Source organism: Carassius gibelio, chromosome A24, assembly GCF_023724105.1.
Source record: "Carassius gibelio isolate Cgi1373 ecotype wild population from Czech Republic chromosome A24, carGib1.2-hapl.c, whole genome shotgun sequence".
Taxonomy (NCBI): Eukaryota; Metazoa; Chordata; class Actinopteri; order Cypriniformes; family Cyprinidae; genus Carassius; species Carassius gibelio.
Window position 1 is genome coordinate 16,477,520 of NC_068394.1, and position 23,153 is coordinate 16,500,672.

The 23,153-nt window shown below is 36.0% G+C and overlaps 1 protein-coding gene and 2 long non-coding RNA genes across 3 annotated transcripts; 1 reads left to right on the forward strand and 2 right to left on the reverse strand.

The window, feature by feature from the left end:
* Positions 1-5,409: 5,409 nt before the first annotated feature.
* Positions 5,410-7,636, forward strand: LOC127946500 (uncharacterized). Its single transcript, XR_008151104.1, has 3 exons — positions 5,410-5,655; positions 6,382-6,481; positions 7,254-7,636. It is a non-coding gene; the product is annotated as an uncharacterized LOC127946500 (long non-coding RNA).
* A 2,089-nt stretch (positions 7,637-9,725) lies between these two features.
* LOC127946554 (uncharacterized) lies at positions 9,726-12,169 on the reverse strand. Its single transcript, XR_008151119.1, has 5 exons — positions 12,007-12,169; positions 11,077-11,192; positions 10,849-10,933; positions 10,216-10,343; positions 9,726-10,095 (listed from the first exon to the last, which is right to left on the reverse strand). It is a non-coding gene; the product is annotated as an uncharacterized LOC127946554 (long non-coding RNA).
* Positions 12,170-16,814: 4,645 nt separating this feature from the next.
* On the reverse strand, positions 16,815-21,740 carry LOC127946011 (neuritin-like). Its single transcript, XM_052542294.1, has 3 exons — positions 21,218-21,740; positions 18,601-18,745; positions 16,815-17,260 (listed from the first exon to the last, which is right to left on the reverse strand). The coding sequence occupies exons 1-3, from the start codon at positions 21,270-21,272 to the stop codon at positions 17,032-17,034; spliced, it is 429 nt and encodes a 142-aa protein (XP_052398254.1). The 5' UTR covers positions 21,273-21,740; the 3' UTR covers positions 16,815-17,031.
* Positions 21,741-23,153: the final 1,413 nt, after the last annotated feature.

Below are 23,153 nucleotides of genomic sequence, written 5' to 3' on the forward strand. Positions count from 1 at the left end.
TCTCAGATTTGATTGGCTGAGAAACTTAGTGACCCTTTGAGGACATTCGTGAAATCTTCCTTGAACACAGGACCTACTTTCTCAATGGCAATTAAACTTCATATAATGACCATATCATTCCAAAATGATGCTAAAAGGAGTTATAATCAAAATATAATTCCAATGCAAAATAAGGAACCATTGTAGTTACTCATTCCCTTTGAGATAAAAATACCTGTTTCTCTTTGTGTCAACAAATCATTCACCCAACCAATGGAGCCTTTTCATAAGACTACGATGCCATGTTTCAACTGTCATCAGCATCGAAAATACTGTATTTTTTTTATTTTTATGTATGTACATTTATCACGCTGTACTTTGTATTATTTGCATCACAAATGGGAATGCAAAAAAAAAATATATATATATATATTTGTGGGAGTCTCCCATTCAGTGCTACAGACGTTTACCCAACTATGATTACTTCTGCTGCTCGGAAACCCGGAAATATGAAAAAGGTCTATTGTTCAAACCCTCTAATTCACAGAGTTGTGGACTCGAGTCTCATGCCTCGAGACTTGACTCAACATAAACAAAGAAGACTTGTGACTTGACATTAGACTTTGACAACAATGACTCGAGACTCTAGGAATTAGTTAAAACCTATAGTATCAAAATCAACTGTGGGCGGCAAAACCTTTTCCTATTTGGCACCTAAACTCTGGAATAACCTACCTGACATTGTTCGGGAGGGAGACACACTCTTGCAGTTTAAATCTAGATTAAAGACCCTTCTCTTTAACCTGGTTTACACATAACACACTAATGTGCTTATAATATCCAAATCCATTAAAGGATTTTTAGGTTGCATTAATTAGGTAAACCGGAACCGGGAACACTTCACATAACACCTGATGTACTTGCTTCATCATTAGAAGAATGGCATCTACGCTAATATTAGTCTTTTTCTCTCTTATTCCGAGGTCAACGTAGCCACCAGATCCAGTCTGTATCCAGATCAGATGGTGGATCAGCACCTAGAAAGTACCTCTACAGTCCTAAAAACACAATGGAGACCAGGACAACTGGAGCCCCAGATACAGATCCCTTGTAAAGACCTGATCTCAGACGACCACCAGGACAAGACCACAGGAAACTATATTACACTCCTCTCTGTAACAGTTTTTTTTTTTTATATATATAATTTGCTATTATAATTTTCATAGTCATGAAAATAAAGAAAACTCTTTGAATGAGAAGGTGTGTCCAAACTTTTGGTCTGTACTGTATGTTATAATTTATTATAATCTATTGTTCTGGAATATTCACTGTTTCAATGTTCCTTTAGCTCAAAAGGCTGGTGTGTCAAATCCCAGGGAACACATTTTAAATAAATAAATAATTCAAATTGTTAGCCTGAATGCAATGTAAGTCACTTTGGATAAAAGTGTCTGCTAAATGCATACATTTTCTGGTCCTAAAACTGATCCACTCCTCTGAATAAAGTACCACCAGACTCTTGCAACTTAGTGAATCTTGGTTATGGAACAGGGACCATAATCGTTCATTACGGTAAACTCTGAATCAGTCGTGCATGAGAAATGTTTAACACAGCCAAATGTCTCTGGGTGGTTATAATGACTCTGTGTGTTTGACAAACAGGAGAAAAGTTTCATATTCATCAAACATAAGTCACTACATTTTTTTCCCAGTTTATTCAAGCTCCCTGCCAATATCCAATAGGTCACCATAACCTCTAAAAAGTAATTTTTCTTTGCAGCCGCTGCATGACACTGACTCCTCTTTGTAGAACATTGGCAAGTGTTAAAGATTGATGATTTGATTTAACAAGGAATTGAAAGTCTTGAGAAATTGTCATTTGCTAAATGATTCTTTTATGCCTGAGGTCCTATACTTTTTTATGGCTTAATATCTATGAGAAGGAAGATGAGAAGAGAAAATAAATGCAGTCAAGTCCTGGCCAGAACCATTTTTGAATTCTAACAATAAGGTTGACATAAATCATGTCAAATAGGTCACCTTTGAATGTTAGTGTGAAGAAGCAGTTTACTTGCCATGCAGATAAAGGCATTTGATTTCACAAACTGAAAATCTGAAAGCAAAAACGATCATGCCAATCTTTGTTGTGTGAATTTTCAGAGATTTTGGCAAAAATGAAAAGATGTCTATTTATAAAATGCAGAGCTGTAGAGAGGTGAAACTCGTGTTTATGTAATTGCCCCTTGATGAGCAAATCTTCACCATCATCAAGAAGAGAGAACAATGTGCTCAAGTAGTCTCTACAGCTGATATGGTCCCAAATTCAATTTTCACTCCTACATGATCCAGTTTTGTCCGATTAAGGTTGGGATCCATGTGGTGCATTATACAAGCTCATCAAATGAGTTTAAGTGTCAACCAATCCATCTTCACCAAACTATGTCAAATTGAGACGTGCATTGAGACAGCAATAAGTGAACATAACCTATTTCGTCCCAGCTCAATAGCTTAACGCCCTCTCTGACACTGACTTGTAAAGGAGAACCAAGCATATTTCTATGATGTTCAAGTTTAGTTAACCACGCTGAGGTCCATTATTGAAATATTGTCCTGCCACAATCTACAATTCATCGCATTCATTATCGGTTGGCACTAATAGGTACTGCTGGATTATCCAGCTCTTGTAATTACATTAGAGAAACGTGTCTGCTTCCCAGATGCAGTGAAATGGCCAGTGTGGACATAACGCCATTGAACTAACCCGCTTTGGGCTTTTAATTATGACCCTTTACTAAGCTGCCCAGGGTAAGGTGATGAGGCATGTGTGCTATTAAAAGGTGTTAAGTCAACAATAATTTATTTGCTGAAGGCGAAACTTAATGTCATTAACAACCTCATGAAAGACCTCTGATTTTGAGGGATAATGTTACAAACTCTAAAGCCTGCTCTGTTTCTGCTGTTATTTTTTTTTTCAAAATGTTATTAGCCAGTATGTGTTTCTACCACGATAGATAGATAGATAGATAGATAGATAGATAGATAGATAGATAGATAGATCTAGACTCACTGCTTAACCAACATGATGCATCATAGTAGAAACTAAAGGTACATTACATAACAGCAATGTACTAAAAAAGGAAATCCATTTTGTACAGATGACAATGTTGTCAAAATGATCCAGTCACGATTTGCTACGGTGCGGGAACATAGAGCGAGGAATGAGGAGACCAAAACCAAGGAATTTATTCATATCACGGTGAATTACACATAGCACAACAATACCAGACAAACATACAGGGAACTGAACACTCTTTAAATACACAGTCAAAAGCTGGAGTCAATCAAAACAAACGGGGAACACCTGGAATGAAATCAATGTAATCAGGACAGGAACAGGAAACTAACCAAATATGGGCATAGGAAAGCACATGAGGAGCAAAACATACACAAGACACAGAGTCTGACATAATGCCCCCCTCCGGAAGGCGTGTCCTCACACTGTATAACATCCAATGGGGGGGGGGCACTCTGGAGGTCCTTCAGGACAGACATGGGACAGTATGCCTCTAAAACAGTACCTGTTTGTGGCACCATGGCAGAGCAGGGGACTTGGGAGTCTGACAGATCCCTGTTCACATGGATCTGTGAAAACGACTTTAGGCATTATGCATGCCAGACCAGTAGTTGGGGATGTCATTTCGTAAAGAAATGCAGTGCAAACAAATTATAGCTACACATAGGCATTATGTCATTGTTTATTTTCGTAATAAATATTTTTGTAGTTTACATGAAGACGTCACAACTGTAGGCACGACGGTTTCCAAAACTTGCACTTCGAACATTTTCAGGCCCCCAAAACACCATTGTAGTTTAAAAGAACGGACAAAAGGCTTAAAAATTTTTCAGTGTTTAGCTGTAAACGCCGTAGGGGGAGACCGGGATGGTTGTAACACTGGTCAGTTGTAACATTGCCATTTTCTCAAATAAGGAATAAGTTATAAATCATCAAATTCACACATTTTCAGTTCAGTCCTTGATGAAGGAGAGCCCTGTGGCAGACACAGCAGTTTTCAGAGGGGGAAAAAGGTATATTTTTATATTTCATGTATTTTTGTGGTCGCGGTCCCTGCTTTGTTAAACTCATCAAAGTTAAATTATGTTTAGTGTGTGTCTGTGTAGATAGTTTTCATGCAAGTTGTTCTAATGTTTTGGCTGCTAGCTGTAAGGTGAGCTAGTTCATGGCTACAAGACTCTGGGTTAATTAAAACATCAATGAAACATTTTATAACTTCAAGCTTTTTTATTTATTTATTTAAAGGTTTTCTTTAAATTTCTTCATGCCTAGGTATTGGAAGAGAAAAAAAACTGAGGGGTGTTTCTAAATGTTCAAGTTAAATTATATTCTGGCCAATTACTAATTACTAATTATTAATTATGTTTGACATTGACAAACATGCATAAACACACACACACACACATACACACACACAAACGCACACACACACACACACACACACACACACACACACACACACACACACTTTGTTCAGTTTTATTTTCATGAGGCTAATGTAACACACACAAATTCATTCCAAATACCAATTCCATTCCAGTTTGTGCCATTTAATAGCAGACACAGTTTGAATTATATTTTGAACGCACTGACTTAAAAGAACACTAAGATACAGATAGAAATGTCAAAAATGTTACAACCATCACCTGTACCCCTTAGTCAACACCCAAAAATGTAGGAACTTTGTCGCACATTAATCGTTCAAACTGGTAATTATGCTAAATAATCAACTGGACAGCAAATTATTGTCAAATTATTGCTGTGGATGACAATAGCATATGAATACTGCATCCATTTTTGTTCATATTATTTGTTGTTTTACAAGGTCCCATTAACTACCAAAGACTTTAGATATGCAGTACTAAGATGCGTTCAAATTAGGCCTACTTATGAAAGTGCAACACAATATGGCGGAATAAGTCTGCTTTATTTAACGGCGCTTTATTTATCCTAAAAATTAAAGGATGTATGAAATGAAATATATAGATTGTACTAGATGTTAGATTGCTTATTTGCTCCAGTGTATGATCTATTTCTTTGGTGTCCCACAGTCAGCAGATGTTAGAAAAAAAGGTGTTTATTATGTTTGAAATCGGGATATTTATCTTACAAAAACCCATGGATTCGCTACAACCCCTCGGAGCCCTGTGAGGGACGTAATATTACAGATGCACGCACTTTATTTCAAGTCTTCTGAACTGTTGACAACAAACACCTGCTTTCCACCATTGAAAGGTTTGGAAGAACAACGGTAATATTTAATATAAGTCTTATTTTAAGGATTATTCTGAAAGAAGAAAGTTAACACATAGTTTGCTTCGAGTGTGAGTAGAAGATGGACTATCCTGTATTATCAACCCATTCTCACTCCAAAGGCGTCAAAAACCGAAGCATGGTCAAGCGCCCCTAGCGTCACTTTTATGACGCCAAATGTGCCTCTCGGCGTCGAATATCGAAGCACTACGACCTTCATTGCTTTCAATGGGAAACTTTTGGCGTCAGAATTTGACACGAGGACATGAGATGTTTATCGCTATGAAATCACGTTCAAGAAGTCTCATTCAGCACACATCGCGATACTTGCTATCAGTTCCACAGTTTGGGTGAGTAGTCGTATATACGCTCTTTTAATGCCTTTTATAAAATGTATTCTGTCTTATTTATTAATCAAATTAGTGCCATATGTTTAATCGCTGTATTATATCGGTCATCCGCGGCTGTCTTTGAGTTTCATTGCGTTTAAATAAATGAACACAGCTGCTAATTAGTCTGATTAAACTCTATCTGTCACGTGACGTGCCATAGACCTTCGATCCGTTTTATATTATTATTAATTTCAGGATTAATGATGTAAGTTGTATTTGTAGTAAAATCATGGTAATCACGACACTTACAATAGTAATAAATGAAATGTGAAGTTAAAACACAGTAAACAGGACATTAGTAACTGTAACTGTAGTTTTACTATGGTATATTAATAATCAATACAACAATACAATAATCACCAAACCAGCTATGTTTGTATCACTGTAATGTTAGTGTTTTTATGTGCTTTTATATGACAGATATCACAGTAATCATATGTTCTGTACCATGCTTTTAATACCTTTTAATGTAAATCCCCCCCAAAAAAAAAATCAAATTAAAAATAAATAATAAAACATGTATTTTTCCATTTTGCAGTTCATTCATATCAGTTTATATTTATATATACATTTATATATATTTATTATATCTAAATATTTTGCTCACAGATCATTATTAACATTCTTTATATAATTCAATTTTATTTACTCTCCCCATTTTATTATTTTTATTTTTATTTTTAGCTGAAAAGACATAAAGGCAGTCAGCCCAGTGGTGTTTCTGGAGAGGGATTCCTTCAGAAATGGAGAAGACAGAAAGCTGCGGAGGCAGATATATGCAGCAGTAAGTCTGTGATAGTTTGTCTCTTTTATCAAACATTCCTGCTGTTATAATTTGTACAGCATTTGTTGTTTCTTAAACTGTTGCACTGTCCAAATACCCACACTTGCCATCTTTGCACTTGACCACTTGATTACTTATTTGAAGTCTTTCCTGTATTTGGCCTAGTGTTCGAGTGAGCATGATGACCACAAGTGTGTGTCGAACTTTTCATGACCTGATGACTGTGTTTCCCAATCCTGATCCTGGAGAACCCCAGCACTGCACGGTTTTGGTGTCTCTCTTATCTGCCTTGGAGTCTTCACTGATGAGCTGATGAGTTGAATCAGGTGTGTTTGATCAGGGAGACATCTCAAATGTGCAGTGTTGGGGTTCTCCAGGACCAGGATTGGGAGCCACTGCCTTATGGGACACTTATGTGTTTACAGAGATTTTTAATAACTAATTATCAATATTTCACATACTGTACATTGGACAGCTTCCCATGACCTCTTGTGAGATCTCGGCAAAAAGTCTGACGATTTATTCCAAAACATGATGCATGATGGGATACACTAAGCTTTGTATAGCGCTCCGGAGCAGTATTGGAGAGGTTTAGTGTGTGTTAAGGACGCTGTGCTTTGGCATTATTAAGACCGGGGACAGTCTCGTTCACACACTGTCACGTACACACACTCTCAAGTTTTTACAGAGGCTGCTTTTATGGTCTAAACAAAACACAGTGTAATGTATAAGTTGAATGTAATTTAATATTTCCTTCCTTTCTGTCTTACAGGATTGTTTGAGGATAACGCTGTAGCTCCATCATGCACAAGGACTCACCTCGTTAACTCTTTATCCCCCGCACACACAGAAATGGTCCCTGGATCAGTGATTAGACTTTGCAGTGGTTTGATTTTTGCAGAAGATGTAACTTTGTTTTAATTATAAGCTCATAATGAATACATTACAGAACCAGTGATGAAAACAATAGTTAAAAATAGCGCTCCATATTAAAAATATATTGCACACTTGACATGCATGTCTTCATGGTGTTTTTTTGTGAGTTTGAAACATTTACATTGTGTTGTATAACATTTTGGTCACAACACTTTTTCCAGTGTTCTCTGAAAGACATACTGTATTTACTGTTTTGTTTTTTAATAAAAGCATTTTCATTTGCATACTGAAAATAGTTAATGTTTTTCAACATAACTGCCTTTTTATTCTTTATGGTGGCAAAAACGAGCTTGGTGACAGAGGATGCAGTGTAGTAATTTGGGCATGTTGTCTTTAAATGAGTTTGACATATAAATAAATAATGGAAGATCCTTACAAAAATATGCATGTTTATTATGCTTTATGTATTTATTTGTTCATTCATTCATTCATTTATAATTTCAGTTTTTATTCCTAGAGTTCAAATGGTAGAGAATGGTAAATCACAGAAACACAAATGTGAACAATTTTAACTTTAAAACACAATGTAATATACAATGTAAATTTTAGAAGCACGTCATTTGATTAGTAAATATATTTGTCTTTGGTCAAAAAAAAAAAAATACAAATCTTAAAAATGTGTCTTATATTTATTATAGAGGAATCTGTCTGTTGGATACAACTGCGACTGCTGGGCATGTGCACATCAATATTGCCCAATGTTTGTCAAGCTGAACAACGGAGGAAGGTGAAGACGTTAATAAAACCGAATCTAATAAGTAGCAAGCTTAATCTATTGTTAACCGAATCTATCCCTTCAGCCGAAAAACGAAAGACGTTGGTCATACATGGATAAGGAAGTGGGTCGCTGCTGCTCAGCTTTGATGTCATTGGCTATGAATTTGCAGGACAGTCTGTGGTTGGACTATCTTTTAACCCATATTAAACAGCGCATCATGTAAAAAAGTATGTTTTGCTGCTATCATCACATTAGTAATATATTAAGTCAACAATGAAGTGTTGCTATCTTGACAAAAATGACATCTTTAGCGAGATCCTAATCCTAACCCTAAGCATAACTTCAATGAACTACAAAAAACAGCCCCCTAGTGTTGCCTTTGCATAGATAGAACGACGGAGGCTTGTGGGTAATGTAGTTTAAAACTTTTTATTAACGAAACGAAATAAATTATTTATTTTAAGGAAAACTGGATATCTAAATATGTTTATTGTGCAAACCTCTATGATATATTTGAGAGGCAGGCTGAAATGTGGTATTTTACAGTGAGCAATATTTAAAATGCCTTTATGTCAGCTTTCCATTTATTTCTGAAAACTGAGCTCAACATTATTTTATCAGCATAGCATAAGTAATAATCCTGCCCATTTTCTCTTTGATATGTTAATTGGACTCTGATTTACAGCCATTTGAAATGTACAGTTTTGGGCTCTTCCGGGGAGTGCTACTGGGCCCCTGGGGGTAGAAGGGCAGTAAAACCTACATATATGTATTCTCCTCATCATGGACAACAAACTGAGCTGAGTCACATTTATATCTGACAGTTTTCACAGTCCTCTTCACAGTTTTCTATTCTATTCATCATGACTATTATACCTTTTGACAGGACATTGTGAGGCCATCTGATGAAACATTGAAAAATTAGAAAGAAATGATTTAATAATGAAAATAATAGATTATTTATTTGATTTTTGAAGTATATGGCAAGAAATATAATGGATGAACCTGCAACAACTTGCCTTTATCTATTCCCCACCTGTAAAGCAGTAATCAAGGACAATGTATACACATTGTGATACTTCACTATTACACAAGGACAAATTCATGCAGTGCTAAGAATATTAATTTATATATATATATAAATATAACTATTTAGCAAAAATCAGTGTAAAAATGTCCTCCTCACCCCCGTATCTTGCTCCTCAGGTGCTGGACATCATGTGTGTGCTCTTGGTTTTAATGCAGTACAAGATCCCATTGATCATTCCTGCTACATTCTCAGTTATCCCTCAAGTGTTTGTAACAATAAAGCCCATGGCACCATCTTGTAATGCAGAATAATTAATCTCGTAACTCCCTTTATTTCACTAAAAAATGTGCATATTTGTTACTAAAATATAAAAAAATTACTTTCTGGTGTACTGATGTCCCAGATGTTATTAATCCGATCAAAAATGTTTATGTCTTAAATAAAAAAATAATTCCAATAATTAATATGTAGTTTTTCCAAGTCTAAAATAAACACATATCAGCCTACCTAGTAAAATTATGTATTTAACAAGAATCTTCAGAACACAATATTCACCATTTTCATTTTATTGAAGCATAGACTATAAAGTTGATAAAGTAGCATCAAGACGAATAAGATTCAATGAAAATAATTATCATCAAAAATACATTAACCTCATATTTAAATCAGTTCACACAGATGAGTGATGAAATGTCCTTAAAAGTCACACAGTCCCATCCAGTCAACTGTGATACAGATCATGTGATACATATAAGACATGAGATACTGTTCCAGAAAATAATGATTCCCATCATCACATCTAAACTGGTTTCATCTCCCCATCGTGTTCTTCTTCTCTCGTGTCTGGAAACAGTTTGTGGCTGATATCCAGCACTGATGTGGTGTAGCTTGTTCTCAGCCAGAGCATCTCTCAGTCCTAAGATCCCAGACCTGGTCAAAATGAAACAAACAATCCAGATGAAGTTGTTTAATGGACAGAGAGCTCAGCTTATGTTCTGTGTGATTTTAGCAGTGTGAGCAACTATGACCCTTGTAGTACTGTACACTTACCATTCTTCAAGCTGTTTTGAGACCTTTTGAGAAGCTTTTTCTCTGAAGAGAATTTAGCACATCCTCTTCTTTCACTCCTTTCAAGAGCATCACTTGGTCAAAACCCCTCATTTGGCTGATGAGATCATCTGTACAAATTAAAATACTGCAATAAAAATTAAAGAATTAAGAAAAAGTTACAGAGGCAAAGGTCTTGCTCATGAGACTGCATTAGCATGTGTAGTTCTCAGAGACTCTAGAATTGATCTATTGTTGCAGTAAATGTGTTTTTTTCCTCTAGAATCTTTCTCCAAAGTTCCTGACTTCTCTCACAAATGTGTTTTAGTCTGTGCAGTGTAAGGCCTGGCTTCAAACCAATCCACTATCAATTCACAATTTATAACATAACATTTAGAAAACAATGAAATAATGTCAATTGGGGTTTATATCAACTAAACCAATTTCATGATACTTGTCTACTTTTAAAACAGGTGGTGTGTTTTTAAAAACATAATATTAAAAATGTCCAGTCACACTTTGCTAACATGCTGTAATTGTAATAGTAAAAAAAGAAATCAAGGCTGACATGACCAGTTCTGTGAGAGATCATCATAAAATGTTGTATAACACAGCATTGCTTCAACACACACATACCAGAGGACTTCTGTTTGTTTGGGCTCAAGATGGCCATCTTCATTTCTCATCCTGAGCAAATCATTTCCTTGGTCTTCCTTCTCTTCTGTGAAACAAGATAATCTCTACTTACTCTGTGTGCAAATAATATTGCTCATTAAACATAATTAAGTTAATTTAAAGTAAGATTCAGACCAGAGCATTTGAGGAGTAAATGTTGATTAAAAAAAATATTCTAAACAAATGTACCTGGGAAGAGCTGATCATGGCAAGATTAGCTGAGACTCAGTAATAGCTCTTTTAGTTTTTAGGAAGGTTTGTGAGGGTTGGCTCTTGAGTGAGTTGTTGAGCTTGATATTTTAGACCTGAAAAAGAAGAACAGCAGTAGGATTATCTGCAAAAAATCCTGTAAGACAGAAAGAAGGAAATATTATTAATTACGTGCAACTTGTACATTACACCTCTGTAAAGATGCTGTATAATTAAAAGTTAAATGCATCCATTATTGAAAGCAAGTAATTAATAGCAAGCTATAGTCATATGAATTCTTTTGATAGTGTCAGATGAGGCTGTCCTGGGGCTTGTACAATATCATACAAGTGTTAAACTGGATTATTAAGACTGTGATGTGTTTAGGGATCATTTTTAAGACTTTGACCCTGTCCAGATACCCACACTTACCCACACTTGCCCACAGATACCCACACTTACCCACACAGTATGTGAAATATTGATAATTAGTTATTTAAAATCTCTGTAAACACATAAGTGTCCCATAAGGCAGTGGCTCCCAATCCTGGTCCTGGAGAACCCCAACACTGCACATTTGAGATGTCTCCCTGATCAAACACACCTGATTCAACTCATCAGCTCATCAGTGAAGACTCCAAGGCAGATAAGAGAGACACCAAAACCGTGCAGTGCTGGGGTTCTCCAGGATCAGGATTGGGAAACACAGTCATCAGGTCATGAAAAGTTCGACACACACTTGTGGTTATCATGCTCACTCGAACACTAGGCCAAATACAGGAAAGACTTCAAATAAGTAATCAAGTGGTCAAGTGCAAAGATGGCAAGTGTGGGTATTTGGACAGTGCAACAGTTTAAGAAACAACAAATGCTGTACAAATTATAACAGCAGGAATGTTTGATAAAAGAGACAAACTATCACAGACTTACTGCTGCATATATCTGCCTCCGCAGCTTTCTGTCTTCTCCATTTCTGAAGGAATCCCTCTCCAGAAACACCACTGGGCTGACTGCCTTTATGTCTTTTCAGCTAAAAATAAAAATAATAAAAAGGGGAGAGTAAATAAAATTGAATTATATACAGAATGTTAATAATGATCTGTGAGCAAAATATTTAGATATATTTATATATATTTATATATATATAAACTGATATGAAAGAACTGCAAGATGGAAAAATGCATGTTTTATTATTTATTTTTAATTGGATTTTTTTTTTTTTTTTTTGGATTTACATTAAAAGGTATTAAAAGCATGGTACAGAACATATGATTACTGTGATATCTGTCATATAAAAGCACATAAAAACACTAACATTACAGTGATACAAACATAGCTGGTTTGGTGATTATTGTATTGTTGTATTGATTATTAATATACCATAGTAAAACTACAGTTACAGTTACTAATGTCCTGTTTACTGTGTTTTAACTTCACATTTCATTTATTACTATTGTAAGTGTCGTGATTACCATGATTTTACTACAAATACAACTTACATCATTAATCCTGAAATTAATAATAATATAAAACGGATCGAAGGTCTATGGCACGTCACGTGACAGATAGAGTTTAATCACACTAATTAGCAGCTGTGTTCATTTATTTAAACGCAATGAAACTCAAAGACAGCCGCGGATGACCGATATAATACAGCGATTAAACATATGGCACTAATTTGATGAATAAATAAGACAGAATACATTTTATAAAAGGCATTAAAAGAGCGTATATACGACTACTCACCCAAACTGTGGAACTGATTGCAAGTATCGCGATGTGTGCTGAATGAGACTTCTTGAACGTGATTTCATAGCGATAAACATCTCATGTCCTCGTGTCGAATTCTGACGCCAAAAGTTTCCCATTGAAAGCAATGAAGGTCGTAGTGCTTCGATATTCGACGCCGAGAGGCACATTTGGCGTCATAAAAGTGACGCTAGGGGCGCTTGACCATGCTTCGGTTTTTGACGCCTTTGGAGTGAGAATGGGTTGGTATTATCGGGTGAACTAACCCTTTAATTAAATCATACATTTTTACATTTTATTTCTTCCAGGAACTTCTTTCCAAACGCTGTTGTGCCAGCGTGAGACTGTTCATTTTTGCTTAATGCTGATCAGTAACTTATTTATTGCGAGTTTTTCCACATATTTATAGATTAGTCTTTATTAAAGATGAAGTTATTCAGCGACACCAACAAACACCAACAGCTTAACTTGCTGTTTGGGAAACAAAACCCAGGTCATCTGATTAATTGATTTATTAATAAATTGATCTGCATCAAAATGTTATGCTGGGTCTTTCCCAAACATTTTTCAGGGCTAAAATCGTTATATTTGCTCTGTGGATCAAACTACTCTGTGTTACTGAAAAAAAAAAAAAAAAATCTTCCATGATGCTCTGCGGGACTGTAATGCCTTGCCTTTGTGCTCCCCACATCACTGTGAGAAAAGGCGCAGCTAAACAATCAGCGCCATGTCTGCCTGGCACTGGCATGGGCGCATTGATCAAGCCTGCCAGCCTTGAAAAATGGTCATGCATAGTCTGTTGTGCAGCAGCTGTAGGGGAGCCAGCCATCTCACTATGTGTGTATATGTCCTCTGCATTCATTGTTAAATATTAAATGTCAAAATCAGTATAGCCTCATCATTCTGTGTGGTTAGGAAATGTTCCAAATGAGTGTTCTTTTCAGAATTGAAAGAAAAAAAATCGTAGCTAAGAAAAAATGTATCTCTATGCACTACACAAAGATCTGTGGAGGATAATATATTCAGCGCCAGGAACAGAATAGCATGCATTTTAATGAGATTACAAATGTAGTCGTCATCTCCTTTCAGGGACAGAATGAAATTCAATCTCATTTTCAAACTTAAAAAGGAGCAATAAAGTATGCCTTCCAGGACTTGAGTCCCATTCACACAGTCTCACACCTCCAGGGAGAGAACTAGTGCTCATTTCACCACTGCTCAAAATAAGCTTGTTTATGTCTCAATGTATCAAAGGAAGATGTTTTTGATACAAAGTCGGATTTATATTGATTATCATAAAAGATGAACTTAATAAACAAGCGCAAACAAAGCAAAGTATCTGTAATGCATTTATTTTAAAATATACCAGTTTTTACCCCTTTTTAACAAATAAAATCAAAACGTATATATTTACTTCATTTCAAATATTTTTCAATAATGTATAGCCTAACAGTTATTCCTATCTCTAACCCACGCGATATGCAGGTTTTAATGTTGGTTTGGATTCCATTTTGTGTGCTAAAATATGCATAGATATAGATATATATATAATGCATTTATGCATATTTTAGCACACAAAATATATATAGACATTCATTTGATTACCGTGCTTTCTGTTTCCGAATTAAATGCTGTTTTTTAACAAAGTTCGGGAGGAACAGTCGCAGTTCATTAACCTGATTAACACAAGTGGAGACCAATCAGTAATCAACTCATGACAAGGTATAAATAACAGCAGAACCTATCTCTGTTCATTGACAGTTTTCAGCATCCCTCCTCCACCCCATTTCTCCTCACTTATAGATCCATCTACTCTTACCACAACCGGGGGGAGTACTCTGGGTTCGGGCCACATCCCGAGCTCGGAGCCCTCCACCCGGACAGCACGCCAAATACGCATAAACTTACGGTATTAATATACGTAGATGTGAACTCGTGAAGTGTTTTTGTGGTGTATTAATCCAATCGCATTAAAATGAAAATGAGGAAAATAATATTTATTTTTATTTACTGAAAAGCATAAAGATTATTTAAAATTGCATGATTATTTGAAGATATATATATATATATATATATATATATATATATATATATATATATATATATATATATATATATATATATATATATATATATGTGTGTGTGTGTGTGTGTGTGTGTGTGTGTGTGTCATTTAGTAAATTACGTAAAATAATAATAATAATAATAATAATAATAATAATAATAATAATAATAATAATTTACTTTTTGCAAAGTTTGTTCTTATTGGTTGCACCACCATTCTTATTTGTCATTGACTTACAAAAGGAAAACGCCGTGGCCTCTTGAAAAGGTAATAGACCAATGTTTCTCAAAATAGGACCAGCATAAATACTTTTCCCTCGACTGTCATTTTTCAATCTGGTGGTTGTTTTCGCTCAGACAAGCGCCTCATATGCTGCAGAAATGCGCTGAGCGCGGGGGAATCAATATAAAATGACTCTCTCTGCCACCTTATTAATAATGAAACAATACGTCTTCACTCGACAGAGTCTCGCGCGCCTGCGTGCTCGTTCACGCCCCTTTGAGGAGCTGCAAGAGAAACGCTTGCGTGTTGAACCTACGCCTTAGCAGTTTAATATACATATTTGACCATTATTAATTAATGCTCCTTTTATGCAGGCAATGTATAACCGTTATGAATTAGACTGTATTCGATAAAACATGTTTTAGATGCATTGTAATCACCACAAAGGCTACATCAATAAAAAAAACAACACAGATCTCTTTCAAACAGTAACTGTTTTTATTTAATACTTTAAATACTTTTCTTTTAGCAGTCTATTTTATATACCTGTATAATCAATCTGTTTTAAAACGGTTTAGGTTAAAGTATCTCTCTTTTCATTTCACATACATCTCTTATTTACTCGTATGGTTTTGAATATTCAGGTATTTCATATGCAACATCCCCAGAAACGAACAAACGAACGAACAAACAAAACACACATCTTCTGAAGGCAGTGAAACGTGGTCTATGCCTTGGCAACATCAAATAAAGCTAGCAAAATTCACCTCATCCAACTATTAATGTCAAGGTCCAGATATTCTCGTGCTACGATACTGTCGGGAGAAAAACAGGCCGCACTTTACGTTGCAGTGTACGTACTGTGTTATACAATGACCTACGTGTACTTGATGAGGAACTGTTTTCTGGAGCTCTTGCTTGTAATTACACATTGGTATATGCAACATGGACACTGCAATGTAAAGTGTTGCCTTCTTACTGTCATGAGCCCTACATAAAAAAAGACTATTCTTCTTTGAATGTAACAAAATATCGTTTGGGGGGAAATGGCAACAGTCAACTATCTCAAAGCCTTTTAATGGCTACATTTAACACTTATTTGTTCCTTAATAAAATCTTATATATATATATATATATATATATATATATATATATATATATATATATATATATATATATATATATATATATATATATATATATATAATCCGCTCTCTTGTATGCCAATAAATATATGCCTTAGTCATTCCTGAGGTTTATTTATTATACGTGTTATTATCATAAATAGTATTATTATTTATAGCCTATTTTTTAGCGTCGTGATTATTGGAGACATTCCTTATATTTTTGTTCTGGATTGGTGGGTCAACCATCTAACACATCATCCATGTACTTGGCTTGACTAAAATAAATTTGACAAATTAAAAAACAAAATATCGACAAAGAGCATATATAACAAACGGATGAGATAATATCTTGCTATATCCATGATGGCAGTTGAAAATGTGAAAAGCCTACGGTAATAATTCATTCATAATAGACGGTAATGTTATAAAATACTACACTTCTAACAAGGACCTTTCAGAAATGCAGGCCTTCATTTCAACTCAATATCTGATAAATATTTCATGATATCGACCCAGAGTCAGGCAAGTGTGCTTGAGCATTCCCAGAAGACTTCTTTTAGCCATTGTCTCTTGCAAAAAAAAAAAAAAAAAAAAAAAAAAAAAAAAAGTATTTTCTCCAGATGAAATAGGTTTATACATCCATTTGGGTGAGGATTATTTTTGATCGTCATAAATTATTTTTCTTTTTTATTCTTGTGTTGATGGTTTGTCTGGTCTTTCCCTTCTCCTTTCTTTCTTTTTTTCTTCTTTGATTCATTTATTTATTTCTTCTTCTTCTTCTCTCTCCGTGGGTTAAAACTGCATCCACGTGACGAGCGCCGACAGTGCGGTGAGGATAAGCGTTACGCCGAACGGAACCGATGATCGGCTCGCGCCGTTCCCAGCCGCACACAGTTCAAACAAGCTGCCGCGAAAGTCCAGATTTCTGGACTCTTTTTTCAGCTTCTCCCACAGATCTGTGGCTCCCTCCTGACAGTCTGCCAGAGCAGTGGTCGCACATGAATGGAAATCATCCCAGTAACTGCAAATCAAATATTTCAAACACAAAGAAAAAAAAAAATCATTGCTCATGTCTGATTTGACTCACGCTTCACATCATATTAACACACTCAAGTCGATTATCTTACATGATTGCTGTTGTTGTTTTTAATAGATTTTTATTTATTTGTATGAATTTATTTTTTGTTGTTAAGTATAGGTCTAATGAAACTCACATTTTTTCTTCTTCTTTAAAAAAATATCATATAGGCCTATGTGGGAAGCAGTTTTGAGATTCGCTTTGCTTTCCGTTTAACAACACCGTATTTTCGGTATATGCGTTTATTTCAACAAAAAGGGATTTAAACTATTTGACTGCATTAAACTTCCGTTTTCATTTGAATTTTAACCACCACAGAAATAACAGTAATTAAACATTTCAATTTTTTTTTCACATATCCAAATCATAACTCTATGCATGAGTCCTCATTTAGCCACGTGAAGAAGGAGAAGGGGCACGAGGGAAACCCGAGTTGTAGTGCGGCTCCAAAGGGAAAGTCTCCGTATCACGTGATATCGAGGGCCCTCCCCATCTCTCCCGCTCTCTTACAACTCCCCTCCTGCGCCCCACCCCCTTCCTCTATCCCACTCTCGAGCCTATCATTTATTCATGTTTTTCAGGAACACACACCCACATTCGAAACCCTGCATCTACAAATGACCACGCGCATGGTCACAAGTAGATCCGCTCCAAAAAATAAAATACAAATAAAATACAATATAATACTAAAAAGGAAATGCTTTTTACTCAAGCAGAAACAATAGCCTATTATATGAAATAATAGATAATAGGCTATATGGAAAATAGTATATGGAAAATAATTGGGCACTTAGTGCACATCTCCTTAGACAGGCATCTCATTGTATTAAATAATAATAATAAGCGTTTATTTAAAAACCCGGCAGGCAGACTTATTTTCGGGGGAAAAAAAAATATATATATATATATAGAGAGAGTGAAAGAAAGTGATAATAATTTCAGTCCCTGTAATTAGATACTTTTCCGTTCAGTAAGGGCTGTTAAAGAACCCGTTATTTTATAGGGCGGATCGCTTACAATAATCGTGCATTACCTCCCGATCTGATCCAATTATGGATGTTGACCTTTGGCCTTGGCGTGTAGAGATGGTTTATCTAATTGTAATTACCTGGTGAAATGTGAATAGTGCGCACTGCCTGCACGGCTCTATTTCTGCTCATGGAGCTGTCGAATTAAACAAGGGGCCCCTGTGCCATCTGGCTCCTCTTGCTGCTTCTCTCTCCCCCTCCCGATCTCTCACACACGTATATTTCATCTGTTGTGTGTATGCATGTTTCCCTTACGTGCAGATGGTCTGAAGGTTTTCCTTCTCGCCCAGCTCCTGTGGATAGTTGGCCATGCTATCTCCCAGATGAAGCAGGCAGTCGGAGAAACCTTTGAACACTGTTTCACATTTCCCCGCCGCTCGAACCGCCTGCAGCAGATAGGCTGGAAAACGAGAAATTAGCATGAATCATCTGTTTTCTTCTTTTTCTTCTAATGCACTCTCTGTTATTCGCTCGTCTTATTTTAATTATTCTGGTACTATTAAATAAGGCATACAACACTTGCACACAATAACGTGTGTGTTGAGCATGAGGGTGGCGCGTGGACAAAAGATGATGTAATGGTTTCATGATGAGGGTGGGGGTATGTGGGCTTGTGTAAAGTGAGATTTTCATTCTCAGTGATTCGTATAACCAATAAGAGTCTCTTTTCGCTGACAGATATATTAGAGAAAATGAGACGATTTGGACACATGCTCTTCCTCCCCATTACATTTGGGACTCGATGATGGACTGGGAGGTCACCAGCAGTCGCAACATGACCAGTTGACCAGATCCCTTTGCTTAACGAACCCTAAACTCCTGTGACTTCTGCAGGTTCGTTAAATAGCGAGATCACGAGAATTAAGTTGTTTCACTGTTCAAATCAGGCCGGGCCTCTACCCATAAATCACATGGGCAATACGCTTACACCCTGTTACACACCACATTGTATAGCTCACAAATGTCTTTACATTATATCAAATGCTTTGCATGAATTATATGCAAACCATACCCATCCTGGATATAAAGCCTATACTAGCCGTATATTATACGCATTTCCTGCTATATGATCCTTCATGCAGTGCATGCTAGTCTACATCTCTCTGTTGTATTTCATGCGGTACACGAGCAGCCTTCCTACTTTATATTACATGAATTATGTTATATATTGTATATGTGTCTATACATTATGCATAGGTGCCTACATTATTTTATATTCGTTATATGTATTCACGTATTCTATTCTGCAAGCATTATACGCTAAATAAAAATCGAAACATAAAATATAGATGCAATCATGACTGTTGTTATGTATCTTTTATTCGTAAATCATTAAAATTCGTTAGTTGATGCTATACATTTCTATAGCTGGAGCAGTCATTAAATATCGCATCCAGCAATGACACAAAATTATGAACTTATAAAATTATTTAATTATTGTACAAATTCCTGAAACAGACGATTAAAGGTGTTAATGCCGCACCTCGACGGCTTACATAACGAATTATCTCGCTATAACTGTGATTTCACGGACAGATCGCCCTTTACGACGACCATTACATCCATCTCCCCCCAACAGATCATATCGAGTGAAAATAAACCCGTAAATGCGATACCTTGGTTTATACTCTCTATAACCTCTTTCGTGCATTTTTATTAAAATAATTGAAATATTCAGACCTCAACATGGCGGATATGAGGATGAGAAATACAAAGATGCTCATACAGCTCGCTTTGGAAAGCCGTGCTTTAATGGGATGTGTGCTTTCATATTTAAAATACATTTCAATCCTCCCTGCCTTTACCGTCTGTTCTGGAATTAACAGTCGCACAAAACAACACTGCTCACAAACGGTGAATTTTTAAAATGGTTTTTCGTTGTAGGCGCGATGATCTATATTTAGAAACAACTGAGCATCTAATATAGACTCACCTATCCTACTGTACTAGTGGTCACGACCACTTTACTAGACCCCGTCAGCGGTACCGGTGTCAACCTGGCACCGTATAATCTGTTCAGTGAAGTCAGGAGGGGGTTTATGGCAAATTAATTCAATTCAACTGGGTAACGGCACCAGCTTTTTCACGATCAACCACAATTCATAGCTAACATTACTGATGTAATCCTAATGCACGAGATGCACTGATTCATTGCAGCACAAAAAAAAAAAAAACCCTTTCAAAACACAATATTAGCTACAGGAACAAGACCATGGTATATTTTGTATATTAAAAAAATAATAATAATTGCACACCAATTTTTCACTAAATTATAAGTAAATTAGCTATATTTTGTGGTTATTGCCTTAAGGGACACATGGGACCATATAAAACTGATGATTCATGTTGGCTATAAAACCTTTGCAAGCAATATCTGTTAATCCAATCATTTTAATGAATATTTGCCGTTTCGTCTTTTTTTTTTTTTTTTTTTTTTTTATATTGGTATAAATAATTTATTACAGGGAGGATCGGGCGGTCCCACACTTTCACCAACTTGCTCCAATAAGATTTGCTGGGCTTTATTTTTCGGAACATTCTCCAACATTGAATGGAGATGCAATGCAATGTTACCCCACTGTTATACATTTAAAATAACATACTTTAAATAATGTTACTGTTGATTGTCTTACTCAAGACACAGATCTAATAGTTGCAAGCCTTTAAATCGCAGTCGGGACGGTAACATTGCAATTGAAATATCCACAAACAAAGCCTACACTCTACAAACATATAACCAACAAAATTATACCTTTACGGGCTTCAAATAGCGTTTACTATGAATTATAAGTGTTAAGTTATACATCAAGATTAAAACAAGATTAAAAAGGAAAGCCCATCCCAAAATAAACGACAGAAATAATCGACTTACCTATTTGAACAGCAAGAAACAATGAAATATATCTTCCAGACAAAGTTAATCCCATTCTACGTCCAGTAAAACCATTGGAGTATATGGCAATTTTAGATAGTTGTGAGGGGAAAAGCCTGCCAGATCTGAGCGTCGGACATCGCTGTTTAGTTCACGCATCTAATCAGAAACTCTTTGTGATTTGTTCCGTTGTCGGCGGCGGCGCGGTGAAGTGAAATGGTGCACCCCGGTAAGAGAAGGCGGTAATGCCTCGTGTTTTTTCTCTCCCTTCTTCACGCCCACGTCTCAAGCCTGACGTAAAATTCACCGTCGGACTCCCCACTTCTCTATTTTCTCATTTGCTAGACCGGGCTAGCCCCCTTCTCCCCCTCTCTCACTGTACTGGTATTTCAGGGATCGCGGAGATGTCCGCATATATCTGCTCTCCGGTGGTCTCACCTATCCACCCTCACGCAGTCAAACTTACACGTGGACCCGTGACCCATATATGGATACACGTGCAGACTTCATTGCTCCAGGGTGCCAAGACTGAAACATGCAGGAATCTTGATGCATGTGCCTGGAAGTTGAAGTTGCCAGAGATTGGTTAAAAAGGCTCCCTCTTCATGAGATGGTTGTGATGTGTTGTGTATAAGCTACGTGTAGTAGGCCTAAATTATGGATATAGACCTATCTGATGATTTGTGGAAATGTGACCCTGCGCAGTGCACGGTTTGATGAATGAAGTGCCCATATTTTATTCTGAGATTTATTAGTCCAGAACTGATCGTTACTGGTGGTTCTTTTTATGAATAAAGAACTGCAGGTTATCAATGTCTGTCTGAGGTGATTTGAGGTAAACGAAGCAAACTGTAGTATGTCGATGATTTCGGCCAAGGGTAGGCTATTTATTATTATTATTATTATTATTATTATTATTATTATTATTATTATTATTATTATTATTGTGAATCGTGAAAATTATATTTTGGCTCAGGAATATAATGCCTCAGTAGCCTATTAATAAAAAAAAAAAAACAATTGCAATTTGTGCTACTGAAAATTATGATTTATGCTCTATGAAAAATACACAATACATTTATATGGGGTGATATTAGGAGAAAAAAAAAATACCCCGCTGACGTCAGCGGAATTTGTTGTCAACCAATGAGCACCGAGAACTGATGCACACCAATATATATATATATATATATATATATATATATATATATATATATATATATATATATATATATATATATATATATATATATATATATATATATATATATATATATATATATATATATATTTTTTTTTTTTTTTTTTTTTTTTTTTTTTTTTTTTTTTTTTTTTTCTAAAACACTGACTTCTTTTTTCATGTTTTGTCTCCATCTTGTGGCGGAGCAGTGCAACAAGACGTATAATATATCTAGGTTATGTGCTCTCTTTAATCAGAAAAGCAAGTTATTTTGGCTGATACCAATAATATTTGAAAGCCAGTCTTGGAGGAATGTCGAAAACTCCTGAGTGACAGGGGTTTAATGAACTGTCACTTCGACAGCAGCCATAGGGAATCCCTGTTTAATGTGTTTGTCCCCGTACTACCCAGCAATTACTCCGTAGCTTGAGAGGTTTTCCGTGGTGACTCATCCAGGTGGGTGCGGGGAGGGCTTGGGGAAAGCAGCAGACACAGAAAGAGAGAGAAGGGGGTATTCCAGCAGCCCTGATGCAGTGAGGCTGTCTAAACTATTTCATTCATATGGAGGGAGTGGAGTGAATGAGGTAAGGCACCGTTTGCGTCAGCAGTTTTCCTTTCTTTTGTGAAAACAGGGGATTCGATCTGGAATTATCTGAATGACAAGAATTAAGTAAAATAATTCTGTGCTTCATTAGGTTCATGAAACGAAGCTCACTGTTTTCTAACAGATTAAAATCAGCAATATTTAAATTGACT